Below are 20053 nucleotides of genomic sequence, written 5' to 3'. Positions count from 1 at the left end.
AGCACTTATACAATCTGCTGTAGTTTTCATTGATGTGATTGATGTATTATTAGAAAACAAAATTTCAACATAATGGAGTGGAAGCAATTAATCTTATCTATTTTAGATCAAATTAACAGCAAACATAGCACATTATAATGTATTTAGCATACACATTTAAACAACAAGATTATTTGTCACTGGCATTAGTGTAATCATTGCTCGTGTGGTCAGTGTAAAACTTCATGCAAACCTCACCACAATCTCTCACTATAAAGAATATGGTTGGCTTTACTTAAAAAAGTAAATACTCTTCAGCACAATGGTAAACACACAAAAATACAGTTAAATGTCAGTTGTAACCAATTTAAACAACAACTGGTATTTTTCCTTTACTAAAAAAACTAAATATCACTGTTCAATTTCCAAATCCAATTTTCAAAGTTATCAAGACAATAATATTGTTATTGTCTAGTTACTACAACTTTTCCCCCTTACCCAGCTTAATGAACAACACTGATGTAATCATTAACATTATGTCAACTGAACTCATTAAAATAGTGAGTGCCCCTATTATGCAATTTTAAAGGTTCCTAATTTTATTTTGGACATCTTCTACAATAGGTTTAGACACATCCAAGATAACATGCATTGTACATCACCTAATTTCTCAAAGAGTCTGAAAACGGTTTGTTTGAGGATTCAGTCTTTCTGCTCTGATTGGTCAGATGGCCCAGTCTGTCATGATTGGTGAACTCTTCTCTGATTGGTCAGATGGCCCAGTCTGTTGTGATTGGTCTACTCAGCTCTGATTGGTCAGATGGCCCAGTCTGTTGTGATTTGTCAACTCTGTTCTGATTGGTCAGATGGCCCAGTCTGTTGTGATTGGTCAACTCTGCTCTGATTGGTCAGATGGCCCAGTCTGTTGTGATTGGTCTACTCTGCTCTGATTGGTCAGATGGCTCAGTCTGTTGTGATTGGTCTACTCTGCTCTGATTGGTCAGATGGCTCAGTGTGTTGTGATTGGTCAACTCTGCTCTGATTGGTCAGATGGCCCAGTCTGTTGTGATTGGTCTACTCTGCTCTGATTGGTCAGATGGCTCAGTGTGTTGTGATTGGTCAACTCTGCCCTGATTGGTCAGATGGCCCAGTCTGTTGTGATTGGTCTACTCAGCTCTGATTGGTCAGATGGCCCAGTCTGTTTGATTGGTCTACTCTGCTCTGATTGGTCAGATGGCTCAGTCTCTTGTGATTGGTCGACCGCTTACACTATGTGTCAAACCAAACGTCCAAAGCCATCTGAATTTTTCTGGAGGCTTCCTCAGCACTGGATACACAGTGATACAAACAATGGCGCCAGTTTTACCGTATTCACAGAGTAGAAAACAGCATCTTCTCGACATGTTGACAACACTAACTTCAGCTACAACTACAGTGTTTGAGAGTGAGTGAAAGTAGACTTTGTTTGCAGAATGACAATGAAGACCATATGCTGGCATTATGCAAATGTGTTACATTGTTATGTAGGTATGAAACAGGAATTGAGTCTATAATGACTAATGACTCATTTCAGCAGTTCAGAATCGATTCTTTCCTTTAGGAGACAATAACTTTATTTGTTGTAGACTTTGATCTTTAAAACTTTGCAGACCTTTTACATTCCCAGACAGGTATATTACACACTGCATGAAAGATAGTACTCAGAAAAGCATAATGGGGTAAATTAATTAGAATTACAATCTTTGTTGCAGTAATAGGTCCCATGAATTTCTTTTGAGAGTGCATGCATGTGCCCTTCAGGAATACAATCAGAATCTCTAAGCAGTTTCCTATAAGCATATCCTTGCTGTTCTCCAGTTGTCTCATGGTAAAAATATTCAGCCATGTGACTGAGACTGGGTGACTTCAGTCCGGCTGGGTCAGTGGACTGTTGAATAAAATATGATTGTTGCGAGCCACAATGCTGCAAACTCAAACATCTCTATGGCTGAAAACAAAGGCTTCAATGTCTACAAATGGCCCGTCGTGAAGGAAGCCACTGTATAGTTCAAGTTGTGAGGGGCGTTGGTAGATTCCAGCCTGCACATTACATGGAGAACTGGATGTTTGTCCAGTCCCAAATGCTGAGACACATGAATATTGATAGGAACATGGTTTTGGGCTTGTGTGGGAGCAGATCTGAGAGGACTCTTTGACGCTGCTCCACGCAATGTTCTGGTTTCACTGAGACTGGAATTTGTTTATTGGGACAGTTGATTGATGGGCAATTGATACAACCCAACCGCTAACCATCCGTCCTGGAGATACTTGCTAGTAACAGACAGGAACTTCTAGATAGATAGATAGATAGATAGATAGATAGATAGATAGATAGATAGATAGGTAGATAGGTAGGTAGATAGATAGATAGGTAGATAGGTAGGTAGGTAGATAGATAGATAGATAGATAGATAGATAGATAGATAGATAGATAGATAGATAGATAGATAGATAGATAGATAGATAGATAGATACACTGTAAAAAATATTTTCATGATTTGTAATCACAACATTTTTTCTCTTGTCAAATCAACTTCAATAATTTATGTAGTTCAGATAACAAAATATTTTGAGTTTCTGATGATTAAATCAATCTCCTTCATTGTACTAACTAAATTTTTCCATTTCAATGAACTTAAAAAATTAAGTATCCTGGTTGCCTTAAAATTTTAAGTTAAACCAATAATATTTTTTACAGTGTAGATAGTAGTTACGTTGAAGCAACCACACATTTTTTTAGAGGCTAGTTAGTTAGTTAGTTAGTTAGTTAGAGAAAATTGTCAAAACAAAACAATCTTGATTTTGTCCCAAGAAGGGTCAATTGTAGCGTTTTCTGTTTAAATTCTTTTGATTTTAGGAGGAATGTGACCTGTTCAGTTCTTCAAGAGATCCAAACATTCCAGAAGACATTCCATTCCTGAGCTGTGATGTGTCCGACATGAACAGCCCAATGAACCTGACAAAAAGTATTACTTCCCGTCATCATTAATTACCGCTGCATGGCTTATCAAATCTCATGTGTTCCCATAAAGCCCGGTGATAAACCACCCTACACGCAGGGCTCAGACGGGCAGTTTATAGGAAGGGAAGGTGATGCTTGATAAGAAAACCGGAACAGCAGCGAGGTACAGTGACCTTGCCAACAGGTTCTTCAGCATGACTTAACCTGTAGGGCTGTGTGTGTGACCAGAGCTTTAGCAATGCTTTAGCTTGCGACACAGGTTTACAGAAAACAACATCACCACACACGAGTGGGACGCAGAAGTGATACAACCAGTTCTGGTGACACATGTGTGTTTTTTTTGTGGTGGTTGGAAGCGTCACTTTTACGAAGAACTTATTTTCTTTTTATAGATATGTAATATATAATTCACATGAGCTTAAATTTGGATACTTTTCATTGTTTGTTCTGACCAGGTAAGTGAACTTTCCCAAACACCTTCTTATATCTTCTTGTATAGCTTTCTGTAAAATGAGAAAAACTATTTATTTATGTCTTTTAATACGTTTTATGGGCCAGTTAATTACAAAACATGAAGCTTATAGTTATTTGACTCATGGAGATATATGGAAGATTTTGATTGTGGATGTTTGACTGGTATATACGGCTTGAATCAGAGTGGTTGGTTGTGTGTGTATTGGAATGCAAAAGTGCTCTGTGGCCGAGAGGGACAGTAAAAGGACTAATGACTTGGGGAAAAGGAGTGAATGAGACCCCCTGAAGAGTGTGAAAGTTAGCATTGAGAGGCAAATCCTGTCTTACAATCCTTTGGCCTGGAATCTGTGACAAAGATGACAGAAGAAGAGGGACTTTTTAAATAGATCCCATCCCTCCCCCTGTCTAACCGGTTTCTTTACACACACATAGGCTATATACTAATAATACACACAGTCTAATCTGACTCTTCCTTTGATGCGGAGGACTGAAGTCTGGTTAAGATATTGTTGATGAGCTTTTGTAAAAACTCAATACTTAATCTCTTAGTTTGATCGATGTTTTACATAATGTTTCATTATTCTCATTGGATTCAGCTTTATTTGCATTATTCCAATCAGAGTTTCATAAGCTGTCCCTCATAACTTCAGTTTGAAGGTTTTATGGGGATGTCATGAGCAATGATTTACATCGACGGGATAAGACATGCAAATGCATACTGTAAAGAACCTACTGGTTTCTTATCGTATATAGAGGACACTGTATGCAGTGATGCATTAAATATGACATTTGCATAATTAAGTCACAGCTTAGCCACAGTCTGTTAACATTTCCAAGTACTGGCAACTTAAATCCTGGATAAATTCCTTGAACTTGAAACCCTTTGGTAGATTTCAGTGTTTTGACTAAAGTTTTCTCAGAATTGAATTTCATTTAAGAATTACAATTTCATTATCAGAATTCTTTCTGTTCAACCGAGGTTGAAACGAATCAAGTCTTGATAAGCCTTCAAGTTTTATTTTTATTAAGGTCTTGATAAGCAACAACATTTCTTCCAGTGATACATTAGACGACTCATACAGAATTACATTTGACCTCACAGATTATATTTTTGATGTTTTTAGAATACAAATCAATTTTCAAGGATTCCAGGCCAGGCCTGTTAATCATAATAAAGACATAGATCTCATTCAAAAACTTTTTTGACACTTTTGCTTATTCCCTTTAAAAAAACACACACTTTAGCATACTAAAAGTATTAAGGAAATAGGCTATACTTTTAAAAGAATATATGGTAACACTTTATTTTACAGTCCTTGTTACACATGTAGCCTACTTAGTATAGTAATAACAGTAAATTGTGCATAATTACATGCAACTAATCCCAAACCAAACCTTATTTCTAAACCAAACCCTATAGGTTAATCACAACCCATGTTGTTAATCAATATAACTCAGTGCTTAAATGTATAATTACACTGTACAAAACAACACCTTAAAATAAAAGTAAACGATTGCGAAGTGAATAATGTTTTTGGAAACTTATTTGCTCGGAAATGTCATTTTAAATGCATAGGCTTATTAGATGTCAAAAAAAGCACTCAAATTCAACTAAATGGGTGCTTTTTGACATCTTTACATGTCATTTCAAAATTCTATTTCTACTGAAACTTAAACAAATTTGTAATTACACTTTGTAATGATGAAATACAATTTAGTACATTTAAAATATTCATTTTAAGTGAAATATCCAATAACACAACAGTTCAAATTATAAACGCATTTTTTGCTTTATGTTAGTCAACAGGTTTCTATTGAAATTTCTTGTACACCTAACATCTGTAAAAAGTCAAAATAAGCACCTTTTGTCTTTAAAAGCACATTATTTACGTGTAGTGGCTACTTGTTTATCATTTGCAAGTTTCGGCGACTGCCATAGTGTAAATGAAACCATTATAATGCTAATGTCCTGTCGAATGCCTTAATGACGTCACGAGGAGGGTGTGTGTGTGTGTGTGTGAGAGAGAGAGCGCGCGCAGCGCAGGCTGCTGCCACTGGCTTGTGTGAGTGTGTGAGCGTAGATGAGTTCAGAGCGCGCGAGTGTGAACATTATTTACAACGCGAAACTAAAAGGAGATGCTTTACATTAATACAGCAACGACACGAGACATGCAGCTTTAACCTGAACTACAGACGTCACATGCACAGACCTCCAGGTACGATTCTGCGTGTAACTGCTTTTAAATTGTGGTTTGTGCATTTGCAAAGTGAATGCTGTATCGGCTATTTTTTTTTTTAAACAAACGTAACTAAAAACATTTTTCAAAGTTAATATTAATGCATATGATTGGATTTTATGTCTGAAATTATTTATTTAATTATTTATTTCGAATTATTATTGTAACGTTATGCTTTTTTTCTTTGTAATTGTTGTGTATTCCATTTAAATGCTAAAGTGAATTTAGGTAGACTACTTTTAATGGCCTAGGTATTCATATTAATTTAAAGAGGTTTAACTGGCAAATGTTTTCATTTAATTGTGTGCATTTACAGTAGCCAGAGGGCAAACCCGTTTGGCTTGTCTGTGCTTGACAAACTATTAGAGCTCTTATACACTTAAGACAGAGTCGATTTTGTGTTTGTTTTCGACTTGTTTTGTGTCAATAGCGTAGTGTAGATGTGCAATTGTTAGGTGTTCTCCCTCTGGGATTATTTATCTGAGTGTTGGGCAAACACAGTAACGTGTGCTGTCCATCAGATTCAGGAGAGGAGTGAAATCCCATCAGATGCCTTCTGTCCATCCATGGGGACAAACACCATGGCGACTCGTCTAGTAATGTCCCCTAGTGAAGATCTCAGATACTAATTTGAAGCATTATGATACAGCAATGCTGCTATTATTCATGCACTCTAACAAATTAACAGTAAAAGGTATCATAATATGAACATTGAGTGGTCATTGTGGACTTGCCATGGTAATACTTTGAAGTACAATTGGAGTACCATATGACATTGTGTTATGAGCCTACTTTCCACACCACTACTGTATCAACAGTGTTTTTTGTAAGGTTTATTGACATATATAAGGAATAAAGGTAGCACTTTATTTTACAGTCCTGTTCCCCATACCATGTGCTTATTGTAACTTAGTTGTTACAGTAGGTACTAAGCCTGAAACTAAACTTAATCTTAACCCATGTAGTGACCTTATATACTTGTAAGTACACGTATGTGCTCTCGTACTGTAAAATAAAGGGCAACTAATTGAAATGGTTAACAACATCAAATCTCAGCAAGTACTAAAACAGTTGTTCAACTAGCGGCATGCAAATGAAATAAAGCCTACATGACGTGAACATAGGGAAGTTACCTTATCAACTAGTTTTTCAGATGGAGGGATTTATGTGTTATTGACGCATCTGATATTTTAGTCAAATCTATAGCTGATGGGGAGAAACTGAATTCGTTATCAACTTTCTGACTTGATAAATAGGCCTGAAAAAGAAATGCGCTTAGTCGTATTGAATGTCCCTCTGTCTGTAGTATACCTAAAATCTTAAAAACTTTACTTGTAGATCATATAAATGAAGTAAAAGCTCACCTAAGTGTACTTATAGAGAATAAAAGAAAAGAATCGAAGTACATATGAAATCATGTTTTAATAATCTTTTGTCATGCTTTCAAAAAGTGTGTTGACTAACATACCAAAGGACATTTAAAGTATTTAGTTATAATTTTAATGGTAGTGTGTTCAATATTATATTTAACTTGATAAGTTTCAATAGAAATCTCATTAAAGTATATTTTAGTGTACCATAAATGCTTCTCTCAGCACATTTTGAAGTATTTTCACCATATTTCAAAGACAACAAAAGTGTCCAAAACAATAAATTCATTTTGATTTCTTTCATATTCTATTATTGTTTCCGTGCTCTTCAAAAATATCCTTCCTTTAACAAGGACTATATTCACACAACTAGTAGCCTAGACTTCCCGGGAAAACTCGTGAACTGTGGTGTCTAGAGAGAAGCTTTTATATTGCAGCCAGCTGTTGTTCACTCGAGCCTTCATTGAGACTAGGTGTGTGTGTGTGTGTGTGTGTGTGTGTGTGTGAGGGGAATCTCTATGTAATCACAACAGTTGTCCTGGAGGTTTCTACCCACCCATATATCCTGATCCCTAATGGGTAATTTAGAGCTTCATCATTACCTCAGGGCTGGACATAAAATTCTGTCGGAAACACTTCTAGCGAGAAATGATCAACCTCCCCGTGTCATTTATAAGGCTTGTGAGGTATTGATCTTGGCAGCAGATGCTCTTTGTGTTGGAAGAAGCATTTAGTCCAGCATTACACCCATGAGAAAAAAATATGGGAAACTTAATGTTGTGCAACCGTCACGTTGATTATAATGATAAAGCGCCGGATTTAAATATGGGTAAACTGAAACCTCTTGGTCCAGTTTCAAAAGTCTGAAGAAGCTTTGTTATAATTGATTGAAACCGCAAAATTTGTCATATATATTGGCATATGCCAATATTGGCTTATAATGTCGAGTTTGTGTCCACTGTGAAACATGATGTTATATGAAGTAACGAAAATCTAAAGCATCATGGAACCGTTTTAAGGATGAACACTGTAATAACTATAAAGTTTAATAATTGTACTAATTCGATGAGAATAGGTCCACACTACAAATATAACGTTAATGATGACAGAGGAACAATATAATTGGAATCACTTTCAGAATGATTTTTCTGCTATCGAATGATAAAAACATTAACAGCCAATCAGAATTTGTTCTCTTTCAAGAGCTTAATTTAAAAAGGCAGCAATATGCGTTATCGTCCGCTGCTGTTGAGGCTAATATAGTTTTTATTATAGTTATCGTTCTTTGTGTAAACGGACCTTAAATCTATAGTATACCCTTTCAGTCTAAAGCTTGACTTATTTAAATTAAAGGTACAATATACAAGATTGTTTCGCCACCACCAGGGGTCGCTAACCTCTTACAATAACAAAGGCGTATATTAATGACGTATATTTCATATTAAGCGGATTTATGGATCTTGTCGTCAAGCTGATGGATCTTTTATGGATGAGTGAATACATTGATGTTTTTAACATGACTGGTATGAAGCAGGGCGCGACTGCTAGACGTATACCAGCGTTACACAAAACGCGAGTCCCATAGATATATAAAGGAATAAGGACATTTAATTCTACCGAACTACACGCTGAATTACTCACACAGGTCAGTTTATTAGAGGAATTAAACTTGAGGTAACGCAGCGCTGCTTCACTTGCTCTAACAGTTTCACTATCACACTAAACGGCATTTGTGTGTGTTGAATTGTTAGTTAGGTTGTTTGTTGGCTGTATGAGACTAACATTAGAGAATAACATACAGATCATATTCTATCTTTTCATCATGTTGAACTATATAACATTGATTAGTTTTATATACATTAATTTGCTCACCTGTTTGCTCAAGTAACATGCAACACTCGCGTCTCCGTCAAGTCGAAGTTAGTCGCGGACGTGGAGCTCTCGGCATCTCGAAAGATGTTGATCTTCGTTCTAGTCCTCTTTTTGTCCCAAAGTCTGCTTGCCATGGTCCATAATGTTTGAACAAAACCCTGCTAGGGACGCTCGCGCTGTTGAGCACGCATAACGGGCATAACCGACCCAGTTTTTTAGTCTGTCGCCATGGTTACTATTGCAGTACGCGGTCAAAACTGGCGGAAACCGGGGGTAACGCGGATATGACGTCATTGACTGGCGACTTCTCGCCCCTGCTCGCCTCACATGCCCCGTTTTCACAATTTACAAATAGTTGGAAACATTTGGGATATTGTAAGTAAACAACTAAGCAAAATATATAACATTGGCCTAGTGGTTTTTGGATTTTTTTTACTGCAAAAATCCTGCATATTTTACCTTTAATATGTGGAAAATCATACACCCAGGAATGGAGTTTGAGATCATTATTCTGAAATATCACTGGCGTTTCTCATCCAGTCCATCTCTCGACAGACACGGGAATGGCTGGGAAGCCATTCCGAGCCACGTACATCTGGACTAACATCATCAACAACCTTCAGACGCAGGTGGAGGTGAAGCGGAGACGCCACAATCTGAAAATCTACCATGACTGCTTTCTGGGGTCCGAGGCCGTGGACGTGGTTCTGGCTCACATCATCCAGAGCAAAGTCTGTGGGGACGCCGAAGTGCCCCGTTCCAAAGCGGTTCGCCTCTGCCAGGCCCTCATGGAGGCCAGGGTCTTTGAAGCCGTGGACACTAAAGTTTTTGGGAAAGAAAAGAGGCAAGCGAAGTTTGAGGACAGCAGCTGCAGTCTATACAGGTTTCTAAACAGGCCGACTCCCAGCACGTCAAGCTCAGAGACCCTTGAGAGTGGATACAACTCTCTCAGCATACAGAGGAACACTTACAGCCCACCCTACGAAAGGTAGGCATCTCACAACACTGCTCTCCCAGGTCATATCACCTCTCTGCCCAGACAACAACATAGTGTTGGCCCAGATCCGGCCCACGTCTGGTACGCGTTGAATCCACATGTACCGGATGTGGCCAACACTATGGTGCTCTCTGGGTGCACTCTTAGAAATGGTTCTATTTAGAACCAGAAATGGTTCCATCCCCCGCTTCATATATGGAACTCCAAAATGGTTCTATCCACAAGTTTCCGAGGGGCGCTCATGTAAAAAATAAAGTGGGTGAAACTTCCGGTGAGGCGGCGGAAGTAGCATTCCAATGGTATTTTGTGTGTTAGTTAGCGAAGAGGCTAGCTGTTTTTCTGAGAATTATTTTACTATTTAAATACGCCAATCTTTATGAGAGATGTCGTAACGGAGCTCAGGGACAACATGCGCTGTTCGCGGTTGTATGTATAACCGGACTAAACTAATTCAGTGGCTTAAACGTGATTGTTTTGAACATAAGCTGAAAACGAAATCACAGTGATCCTACCAACGACTGAACTTTCCATCAACCTCCCAAAAGACAACGAATCATCCTGTGTACATTTGTTTAAATTCTTAATATTCTATAAACTCTATCAGCATGTGTTTGGCTGTTCGCTACTGATGTTACACCTAAACTCAGGATCAAAGCCTGTGTTGACAGAATACCAAATGTGCCAGTTAATGTATTCAAGTAGCACATTCATTTATAATTTTGAATAAACTCCAAAGCACAATGACTAAGTGTGTATTTTTTATTTTAATCGTTTGTCAGCTCGCACAACTGTCTGTCAACATGCCTTGATGAGTATTGATTATTAATAATGTTATTATAATACTCCCAATCAACTACTGCGGAGGGTAAAGGCACTGTTATTTCACCCTTTTTAATTTCGTTGAGGTTGTGTTCCCACATCGTTAGCTAGTTTGGATCGCTATAACTTGAATGACCGTCAACTGTTGAATGAACGAGTGTCAAGCATGTCAAGTAGCGCTTTGTTTACTTCAAACCGGAAGTCGCGCCCACTTTTGACGCAAGGCCTCATGGGGCGTAGGAAACTTGTGGATATAGAACCATTTTTTTTGGTAAAAGGTTCTATTGGCCAAGTATGGAACCCCAGGGTTCTATATAGAACCCAGATGAACCCTTTTTTTAAGAGTGTATAGAACTTTTTTGGGGTTCCAAATACGTAGGGCTGATAGAACCTTTTAAGGTTCTATATAGAACCTTTTCTTCTAAGAGTGTGTGGAACTACTTCCGCATATAGTCAGATATGTCCCATTGAAGAAACTTGCAGACTTGTGCTTCTGTTCGGAGAATTCAAGGTTTATTTACTCACCCTCATGTTATTCCAAACCTGTATGACTTTCTTTCTTCTAATATAAGATGGTCCTTTAAAGTCAATGGTTTGGTTACCAACATTCTTAACAATTAGAACCTGACCGATAAAGGATTTTGAAGGTCGATACCGATACAAATATTTGTTGGTTTTAAAATCCGATATTCCGATATATCGGCCGATATTTTTCTTATTTTATTTTTTCAGGAACGCGCAACAAAACATTAACAGATTTCCCTAACATTAGTTATTTGTAGTTGTTTATGAGTTTTAACTAAAATAATAGGATAATGTATTTTAAAAAAGAAACTTGTTTCTTTTATTGTCACAACAGAACAGAGGAACATCAAAATATATTAAAGTTCTGATAAATAAAATAATAATTAGTCCCTACATTGCCTTATAAGCTACCTGCAACCTTGATCAGCAGGATGTGTGGCGCGTTATACACGAAGGTTGCCAACAGGGACAGTGTAGAGTGCCCTCTGGTGGACAAACTATACAACTCCAACACTAATGACATGGTTGAAGCGTGTTTCGTCCGTTTTTATTTTATTTTTGAAATATTCATTTATCGGCCATTATAACTGCCGATACCGATAGTTTGTAAAATGCCTAATATCGGCCTACCGATAAATCGGTCTGGCGCAATTAAAAATATCTATTTTTTATGTTACGCAGAAGCAAAAAGGTTTCACTTTGGGGTGATTTTTCCCAGACAGCAACACAGCGTCGGCCCAGATCCAGCCCGACACAAGATTAAGACAAAATTAACATTTTTGTAATTCAGAAAATTTGTGAGACAGATGTATTGAAAACAACAGAAAAGTGCATTGTGTTTCCACTTACAGTAGGTCACCTAAGATGGACGTGTTTTAGAACCTTGCAAAACTAATTAATCATTTACTTGTATCGTATACAGAATGCTGTGTATTTCTCTGAATTGTTTTCTGGAAAGGTCCTCTAACTTTCCCGTGAAATGTCATCATTACAGTGAAAACGCATACTCTCTTGATATGTACTTATTTTGAACACTTCAGAATCTGACTGGAAGTAGTAGTTCATCTCGGTACTTTTTGCCTACTCTTTATATGAGAACTGTGAATTCACTGACACTCTTTCACTTTTTCACCCACCTGTAAAGAAAGAAACAAGTATGTGATTTCAGATGCAGCCTTGGTTATTCCTAGAATGCATGGAACTTGTTCAGTTTAGTTCTTCAACAATTTCAGACTTATAATATTCACATTATTTCCTGATGTTTTCTTCAGGAAAGAGGATTCTGTGAATTCAAACAACTCTCCTGTCAAAACAGATAAATCTCTGGAGGATGTTTTAGGAAATCTGAACATGAACGCAACCAGCACACCACAGAAGATGAATCTGGGCTTATCACAGGAGTGTAGGTCTTCATTAACGTCATAAAACACAATTTGAGCTCTCATATTTTTGGACAGTTTGACATATAATTTGACATTTTTGTGTGTAAACAGTAAACACCACAAATCACTATATACACATCAGTGTTTTTTAACTTGACTTTATGATTTATTATTGTTGAAGGCTTAGTTCACCCAAAAATGAAAATTCTGTCAGTATTTACTCTCCCTCATGTTGTTCCAACCTCATATAAGACTTCGAAACACAAATTAAGATATTTTTGATTAAATCTGAGGGCTGGATCACTCCGCTGGATTCATAAGCGATCGAAACTGGCCGGACCAAAAGTTATTAAAGACATCGTTAAAATAGTCAGAGTGACTTCAGTGGCTCAATCTTAAGTTTATCAAGTGACGAGAACACTTTTTGAGAGCAAAAAACAAACAAAAATAACGACTTTATTCGACTATTCAGTTCCTTCTCTGTGGTCCAACCCCGTTTAACTTCATAACATGAGTAATTACTGACAGAATTTTCATTTTTGGGTGAACTATCCCTTTAAAGGAAGTTAATGCGGAAATATACCAGTACTGGATGTTTTATTAAGTTAAAGTATCAAAGCTTACGTGTGTGTGGTGACTGTCTGTCAGTGATGGATGAGATATGGCGGCAGCAGACGGTACTAAGGCTCCTGCAGTTGATTGAGCTGCCTCTTCTGGAGAGCCTGTTGGAGGGTCAGGAGAGCCCTCGTCCACCCCTCCACAGCATGGACAGCGACCCGGACCTGCTCTACACCAGCAGCTACCTGGACCGCGAGATCCTCAAGGCCTTCAGCGAGGCTCAGTACGATGACTATTTCCATCTCTTTTTGTTTCTCTCTTTTTATCCTTTTTCTTCTGGGGTGTTAGAACGAATGAACAAAACTAGAATTTATGTTTTATTGAGGAAATATGAGTTGTGTTTGCTACACCATAATGCAAAAGTGTTCAGTTTAAACATATTTTTTCTTATCCCAGACTATAACCAAAACGATGAATCAGACATGTTTAGTAAAATGTATTTAAATCTATACAATAAAAGCCACACTGACTCTTGTGGCCCTCTAGCGGTTAAACAATTAAACTGCATGCGTCTTGCGGAAGAGCAATTGTTTTTATTGTGCTTCGGCTCTGCTAACGTTACTCTGCGCAGAAGAAATTTGGTCAAATAATAAAAGGTTTATTTTATTTAGGTTTGCGTTTGGTTTGTGGTAAATTTTCTCGTTGGTTGTTGTGACAAAAAAAACTTTCAGCTTCACGCTAACCACAGCCGGTGTCATGATGACAAATCGGGTCCTCCCTCGAAATCAGGTCTCTATCCCTTAACGATGATACTAGATACAGACGATAATCATTTAAAATACGTATATCTTACTTTATAGTGCATAATGAAGCAAATTGAACACAATTTCATTAAGTGAATAACATCATTACATTCTTTTTATAACTAAAATATTTGAACATATTTGAAAATGTAAGGTAATTACATTAAAGATGATTGTGAATACATGTAGGGTAGGTGAAAATGCGTGTACAAATTAGCTCCTTTAAAAAAAAAAAATCTTAATTGATTTTAAAGATTTACAACTACAGTCAGGGTACTTTGAAATGCACAGGCGAACCCATCCCGACAGCTCAACAAATGTAAATCGTTATTGCAGGTTAATCAAAATGAATTTGGGTAACTAAGATGATTTTTCTTTTTGCACTCTCTCAATAGCATTTTGTTGTTTTTTATTTAAAAATGTGCATTGTGTAGCTTTACATATTGTAGAAACCCCCTTTCTAACGCACTTTCTGAGGAATGAAACCTCTTTATAATATTAGCTATCTCTAATAGAACTATATACTTAACATTTATAATGTCTTTATAACATTTTAAGAATTCTACATGTTGGATTTGACTTTTTATTTGAATAATTGGATTTGTGTACTACTGTATCTGATCTCTCTTCTTCTTCATCTCTTCAACAGAGCAGATAGCTGGTTGTCAGCAGCTGTGGACTGTCTGGAGTTTCTCCCGGATCAGTTGGTGGTGGATGTGAGCCGAGGGCTGGCCAAGTGTGCCGAGGAGACGTCCCAGTACAAGCAGCTCCTCTACGGGGTCCTTGTCCAGCACTACGGCCAGTCTGAATACCCACCACTGCTCAGCAACCACGTCTTTGACATCCACTCCGGCGTCTCCGAGCTGCTGGGTGAGACATCAGTACACTATATGTTAGCATGACTTGACTTTTATATTAAAGGGATACTCCACTTTTTTTGGAAATAGGCTCATTTTACAAGTCCCTCATAATTAAACTTGAGTTTTACCATTTTCCGGTTCTGGCGGTACCACTTTTAGCATAGCTTAGCATACATCATTGAAGTGCACAAGACCATTAGCATTTCTCAAAAAAAATGACCAAAGAGGTTTGATATTTTTCCTATTTAAAACTTGACTCTTCTGTAGTTAAATCATGCACTAAGACCGACGGAAAATGTAAAGTTGCGATTTTCTACGCTCATGGTACGGCGGCAGTAAAGTTTCTTGATTATTAACGTTACACAGGAATGAGAGTATAGTTCCTAGCCATATCAGCCTAGAAAATCGCAACTTTACATTTTCCGTCAGTCTTAGTGCACGATGTAACTATAGAAGAGTCAAGTTTTAAATAGGAAAAATATTGAAACTCTTTGGTAATTTTTTTTTGAGAAATGCTAATGGTCTTGTGCGCTTCAATGATGTATGCTAAGCTATGCTAAAAGTGGCACCGCCTGAACTGGAGATCGGCTGAATGAATTCAGTAACGGTAAAACTCAACAGTTTAACTCTGGGGGAGTTGTAAAATGAGCTTATTTCCAAAAAAAGTGGAGTATCCCTTTAAGGGAAATTTGGCTTATTAGTGGCCCTTGTGAAAAAGAAGTACACTGTAGCATACTATTTAAAAGAGTAGTTATTATGCAAATAATATACTTAAGTGTGAACTAAATGTTATGTTTTCAAACACTTAATCCCATGTTAATTGTAATGAAATTAAAATGTAAATCAAGTTAAATTTGTATTTAAACTGATTTACATTTTAATTTCATGTAGATAGTTGAACTTGAAGGGTTAGTTCATCCAAAAATAAAAATTCTGTCATTAATTAAGTAAGACTTTCGTTCATCTTCAGAACACAAATGAAGATCTTTTTGATGAAATCTTGTTTTCTGTCCCTTCATTGACAGCTACACAACTGACACTTTGACGCTTCAAAAAGTTCATAAACGAATCGTAAAACTAATCCATATGAATTGAGTGTTTTAATCCAATTTTTTGAAGAGATTTAATTTTATTGCTTTTATGACCCACTTAAGTAGGTTTGAAGTATATCTTTATATGTAATTTCATAATCAAAATGGTTAAAGTGTACTGACAAGTATTTACGGTAGACTAAAATATACTTAAATGTAATTTCTATTGAAACGTTTATGTCATGTACAGTATTTAAATATATTTGTACTTAATTACACATATGTGATGATGAAGTTGCAATTAACTACATTTGAAATATTTAAATGTTATAATAATACTGAATAACACTACAGTAAAAAGTCAGTGAACACATCAAAATTAGTATTATTGAAACATAATGATGTCCTTTAATGTAAAACGTTTAATTTAACATTATTACAAGTGCTTTTTTTATAAGTGACCTCAAGTTTTGTTTTTTTTAGCTCTTTAAGTACACTTTAAGTTTCTTTAATTTTCTGAATAGTATTATTTATAGTATTTTGTAGCCTACAAGTACACATCCAATACAATTGAGCACACTTCTTTTCCAACTGGATGGCCACTGGAATGTTAGAATGTTGTTTAAAATCTGTCTATCACTGTATTATTGCACCGCTAATGTATATTGGGACGTGTGTGCAGTGAACGGGAAGCAGGAGCAGGCGCTGGAGTCTCTTCAGCTGTGTCTGAAACTGCAGGATTCACGCAGTCGAGAGGAGCTCCGCCGGTTACTGCGCTTCATGGCCCTCGCCGCCGGCCCTCGGGAGATCAAGCTACACAAAGAGGTACCGATAATCAGCGGAGGTCGTGTGAGGACGGAGAATTAAATGAATCATGACTCTGACTGTGTTAGTGGTGGGCGATATACCGGTAGACATGATTAACTAGTCTACTAGTCTAGTATAGTGATTATATACTCACTATACTCGGACATTGTGCCATGCTAGTGAAAATACAATGAATTAAACAGTCGCTTTTCGAATTTTTTGTTCCACCTACATGAATTCAATTTCTACATCCGTACAGACAATTGACAAGCTGTTTGTTTGTTTTGTTCTGTAGATAGAGAACAGAATGGCAGTAAAGAGAGCGTTCTCCAATGCCATTGTGTATGGAACCAAATTAGCCAAAGGGAAGGTTGATCTTCTGGTTCTTTTCATGATGGACAACCACCACGACCTCTTCAAGGTGAGTCGCCAGCTCAGACTGACCTCTAAAACCCAAATACAAACTATTTGGACCAGTCATACATGCTATAATAAACACTAGTTTGGTGTCAGTAAGAAATTCTTTGAAAGATTTCTATTCAAATAAATGCTGTTCTTGTGATCTCTCTATTGATTGAAGGGAAAAACGTATCAGGGTTTGTCCAAAAATATTTAGCAGCACAACTGTTTTCAACATTGATGATAATGAGAATTGTTTCTGGAGTTTCTTGAGATCACATGACACTTAAGACTAGAGCAATGATGCTGAAAATCCAGATTTGCATCGTAAATTACATTAAAAAATATATTCAAATAAAAAATTGATATTTTAAATTGTCTGTCCATTGACGGCCCCCATCCAGCTTGAGAGCAAAAAGCCAAATGCAAAGCTTGTCGCATCATACCCAAAAACACTAAGTACTGAGTTAAAGGAGTTGTTCACTTTTAAAAATACTTTTGCTGATAATTTACTCACCCCCATGTCATCCAAGATGTCCATGTCTTTCTTTCTTCAGTCGAAAAGAAATTAAGGTTTTTGATGAAAACATTCCAGGATTTTTCTCCATATAATGGACTTCAGTGGGAACCAAACGGTTCAAGGTCTAAAAGAGAGTTTCAGTGCAGCTTTAAAGGGCTTTAAACGACACCAGATGATGAATAAGGGTCTTCTCAAGCGAAACGATTGGTCATTTTAAAAAAAATAAAAAAAAGTTTAAGTTTTATAAGCTCAAATGCTCGCCTTGCTCTGTTCTGTTGTGACTCTCCTGTTCAAACTCGTTTATCAAAATTAACAAATCTTTATTCGAGTCATTTGATTGATTCAACGAACGAAATGACTTGAAAAAAGATTTGTTCACTTTAAAAGTGAACTACTCCTTTAATGGTTTGAATACTTATGCAATGTACTTATTTCAGGTTTTCCTTTTTTAATAAATTTGCAAATTTGTCACAAATCAGTTTTTTTGTGTAAATTTGAGTGTAAATTGATGAGTAAATAAAGTAATTTAAAGTAGTTTAACATAACAGCAATATAATATATGAAAAGAAATGAAGGGGTTTGAATACTTTCGCAAGGCACTGTAAATATAATATCATTGTGCATTAAGAAAACTAACAAGTTTGTACTAATATTTTGATTGCCTTTTTGCCCTAGATTCCCGTCACATTGCACAACCTTGTAAGTGATAAATTTGCCAGTATCATCAAAGGAACAGATCCTGATCTCATTACAGGTAAAACTAGAAATATATGTTGAAAAATGTATTTACGTTAAAGGGATACTCCACTTTTTTTGGGAAATTTTTATTTTACAACTTTTACAATTTTTATTTTACAATTTTACAACTCCCCCAGAGTTAAACTGTTATTTAGAAGAATATCAGTAACCAGACAGTTTCTGGTCCCATTGACTTCCATAGTATTTTTTCCTACTATGGAAGTCAATGGGATTGGGACCAGAAACAGTCTTGTTACTGATATTCTTCTAAATATCAGAATATCGGCTGAATGTATTCGAAAACGGTAAAACCCAACAGTTTAACTCTTTTTTTGGGGGGGGGGAACCTATTTTTTTTTTAAAAAAGTGGACTATCCCTTTAAGTTTTTCATGCTGGTTATTTTATGAAAAAAAAAAAAAAAAAGATTTACCTGATTTACCTGCTAATCAAGGTAATACCTATAATCAGAAATCTTAGTAGATGTTTGCAAGTAAAACACTGCCAATGCAAGACCGTTTATTTGCTAAGAGAACACATTTCAAATCTTCCCTCTTGTAGGAACAACTTACTGTCGCCGTCTCACTGGAAAAGATTACATGGAAACGGTTCAGAAAACCACCAGAGAGGAGCTTTGGACACTGCTAAAAACAATTCACGAGAACACCAAACTTTCTTTGAAGGAGAAGCGCCGTCTGCTCGGACAGTTCTACAGAGGCCATCCGGAAATATTTGTGCAATATTTCGGCAACAGAATATCAAATGCTTATATTTAATAGGAAATTCCAAATATTGTATAATATGTAAAGAGTCATTTGTATGTTGTAAATATGTATATATTATAGAAAGAAACTGAATACTACTTCTCTTATGTCTGTATTGATGAGAGAATGACATTTGTTGGACAATTAACACGTTTTCCTTTTCTTCATCAAAATTATGACATAATATTATCACTTATTTTCCTAATCCTAAAACTACCTCCTGTTGTCAAATCACAAATTAAACTTCCTATAAATCAGAAAAATATGTTTTTAGAAGAAAAATGGAAGTGAACAGAGTCTAGATGGACTCTCCTACTCTGAGTTCATTGTTCAGCGAGGGAACAAAAGACAATTACTGGAACAACAGCATCAACCACCACACGCTAATAATGGTTAAACATCAGACTAATGACGGTGGATTATAAGAGACAAAACACATCTGCATGTGTTTGAACATGAAGACAGGAAATTGGTGGGTTGGTAATTACAGACAGATGTTGAAGTGAGGGGAACATCCATGAATGTTGTCAGTTTCTGTCTTGAGATTGTATTGGACATTTCAAGGCACCATAATAATAATAGCCTTTGAGGTTGAGTCTGTTGAAAGCATATGTGAACTTATTTATAGTGAAATATAAGTGTTTTAATCATATTTGAAGACAGGAGAGCTGTCAGTCAATAAATAGGAAAACAAAGTGTTACTTATTTGAAAAAGTAATCCATAACCCCCAACACTGGCCATGAGTTAATGGTGTTGATGCTTGCTTTTTAAGAGGTGGTGAAAGGCCACGTTTACACAAAGCCGGGTATTTAGCAAATATTTTCCCCCTCTCCGTTTTCAAAAATAACATCGTTCACACACCCGCATAAATACGCCGTCGGCGTCGAGCGCCATCATAACTATGCCAAACCTATTGGC

The 20053-nt window shown here is 36.7% G+C and overlaps 1 protein-coding gene across 4 annotated transcripts; it reads left to right on the top strand.

Moving 5' to 3' along the window:
• Nucleotides 1–2986: 2986 nt before the first annotated feature.
• On the top strand, nt 2987–19839 carry depdc7a (DEP domain containing 7, paralog a). Of its 4 annotated transcripts, XM_039647505.2 has the most exons (10): nt 3006–3435; nt 5610–5670; nt 9489–9921; nt 12546–12676; nt 13305–13497; nt 14667–14887; nt 16591–16733; nt 17011–17136; nt 18310–18388; nt 18932–19839. In XM_039647505.2, exons 2-10 carry the CDS (start codon nt 5655–5657, stop codon nt 19144–19146), a joined length of 1557 nt encoding a protein of 518 aa, XP_039503439.1. In that variant the 5' UTR covers nt 3006–3435; nt 5610–5654; the 3' UTR covers nt 19147–19839. The 4 variants fall into 4 exon arrangements, with proteins under 4 accessions (XP_088991426.1, XP_039503439.1, XP_039503440.1 ...); XM_089135300.1 differs by lacking the exon at nt 5610–5670 and having other exon boundaries at nt 2987–3143; XM_039647506.2 differs by lacking the exon at nt 5610–5670 and having other exon boundaries at nt 3008–3435.
• The last annotated feature ends 214 nt before the right edge of the window (nt 19840–20053 follow it).

This window comes from Pimephales promelas, chromosome 10, assembly GCF_988280905.1.
Source record: "Pimephales promelas chromosome 10, fPimPro1.hap1.1, whole genome shotgun sequence".
NCBI classification, from domain to species: Eukaryota; Metazoa; Chordata; class Actinopteri; order Cypriniformes; family Leuciscidae; genus Pimephales; species Pimephales promelas.
This window is presented reverse-complemented; position numbering and strand designations above follow the sequence as displayed.

Bases quoted from the DNA above. Each gene is read 5' to 3' on its own strand.
- depdc7a (XM_039647504.2), top strand. From the start codon at position 5,439: ATGACGTCACGAGGAGGGTGTGTGTGTGTGTGTGTGAGAGAGAGAGCG. The intron at 14,888-16,590 runs GTGAGACATCAG...ACGTGTGTGCAG, and splicing joins CGGCGTCTCCGAGCTGCTGG to TGAACGGGAAGCAGGAGCAG. The intron at 17,137-18,309 runs GTGAGTCGCCAG...TTTTTGCCCTAG, and splicing joins ACCACCACGACCTCTTCAAG to ATTCCCGTCACATTGCACAA.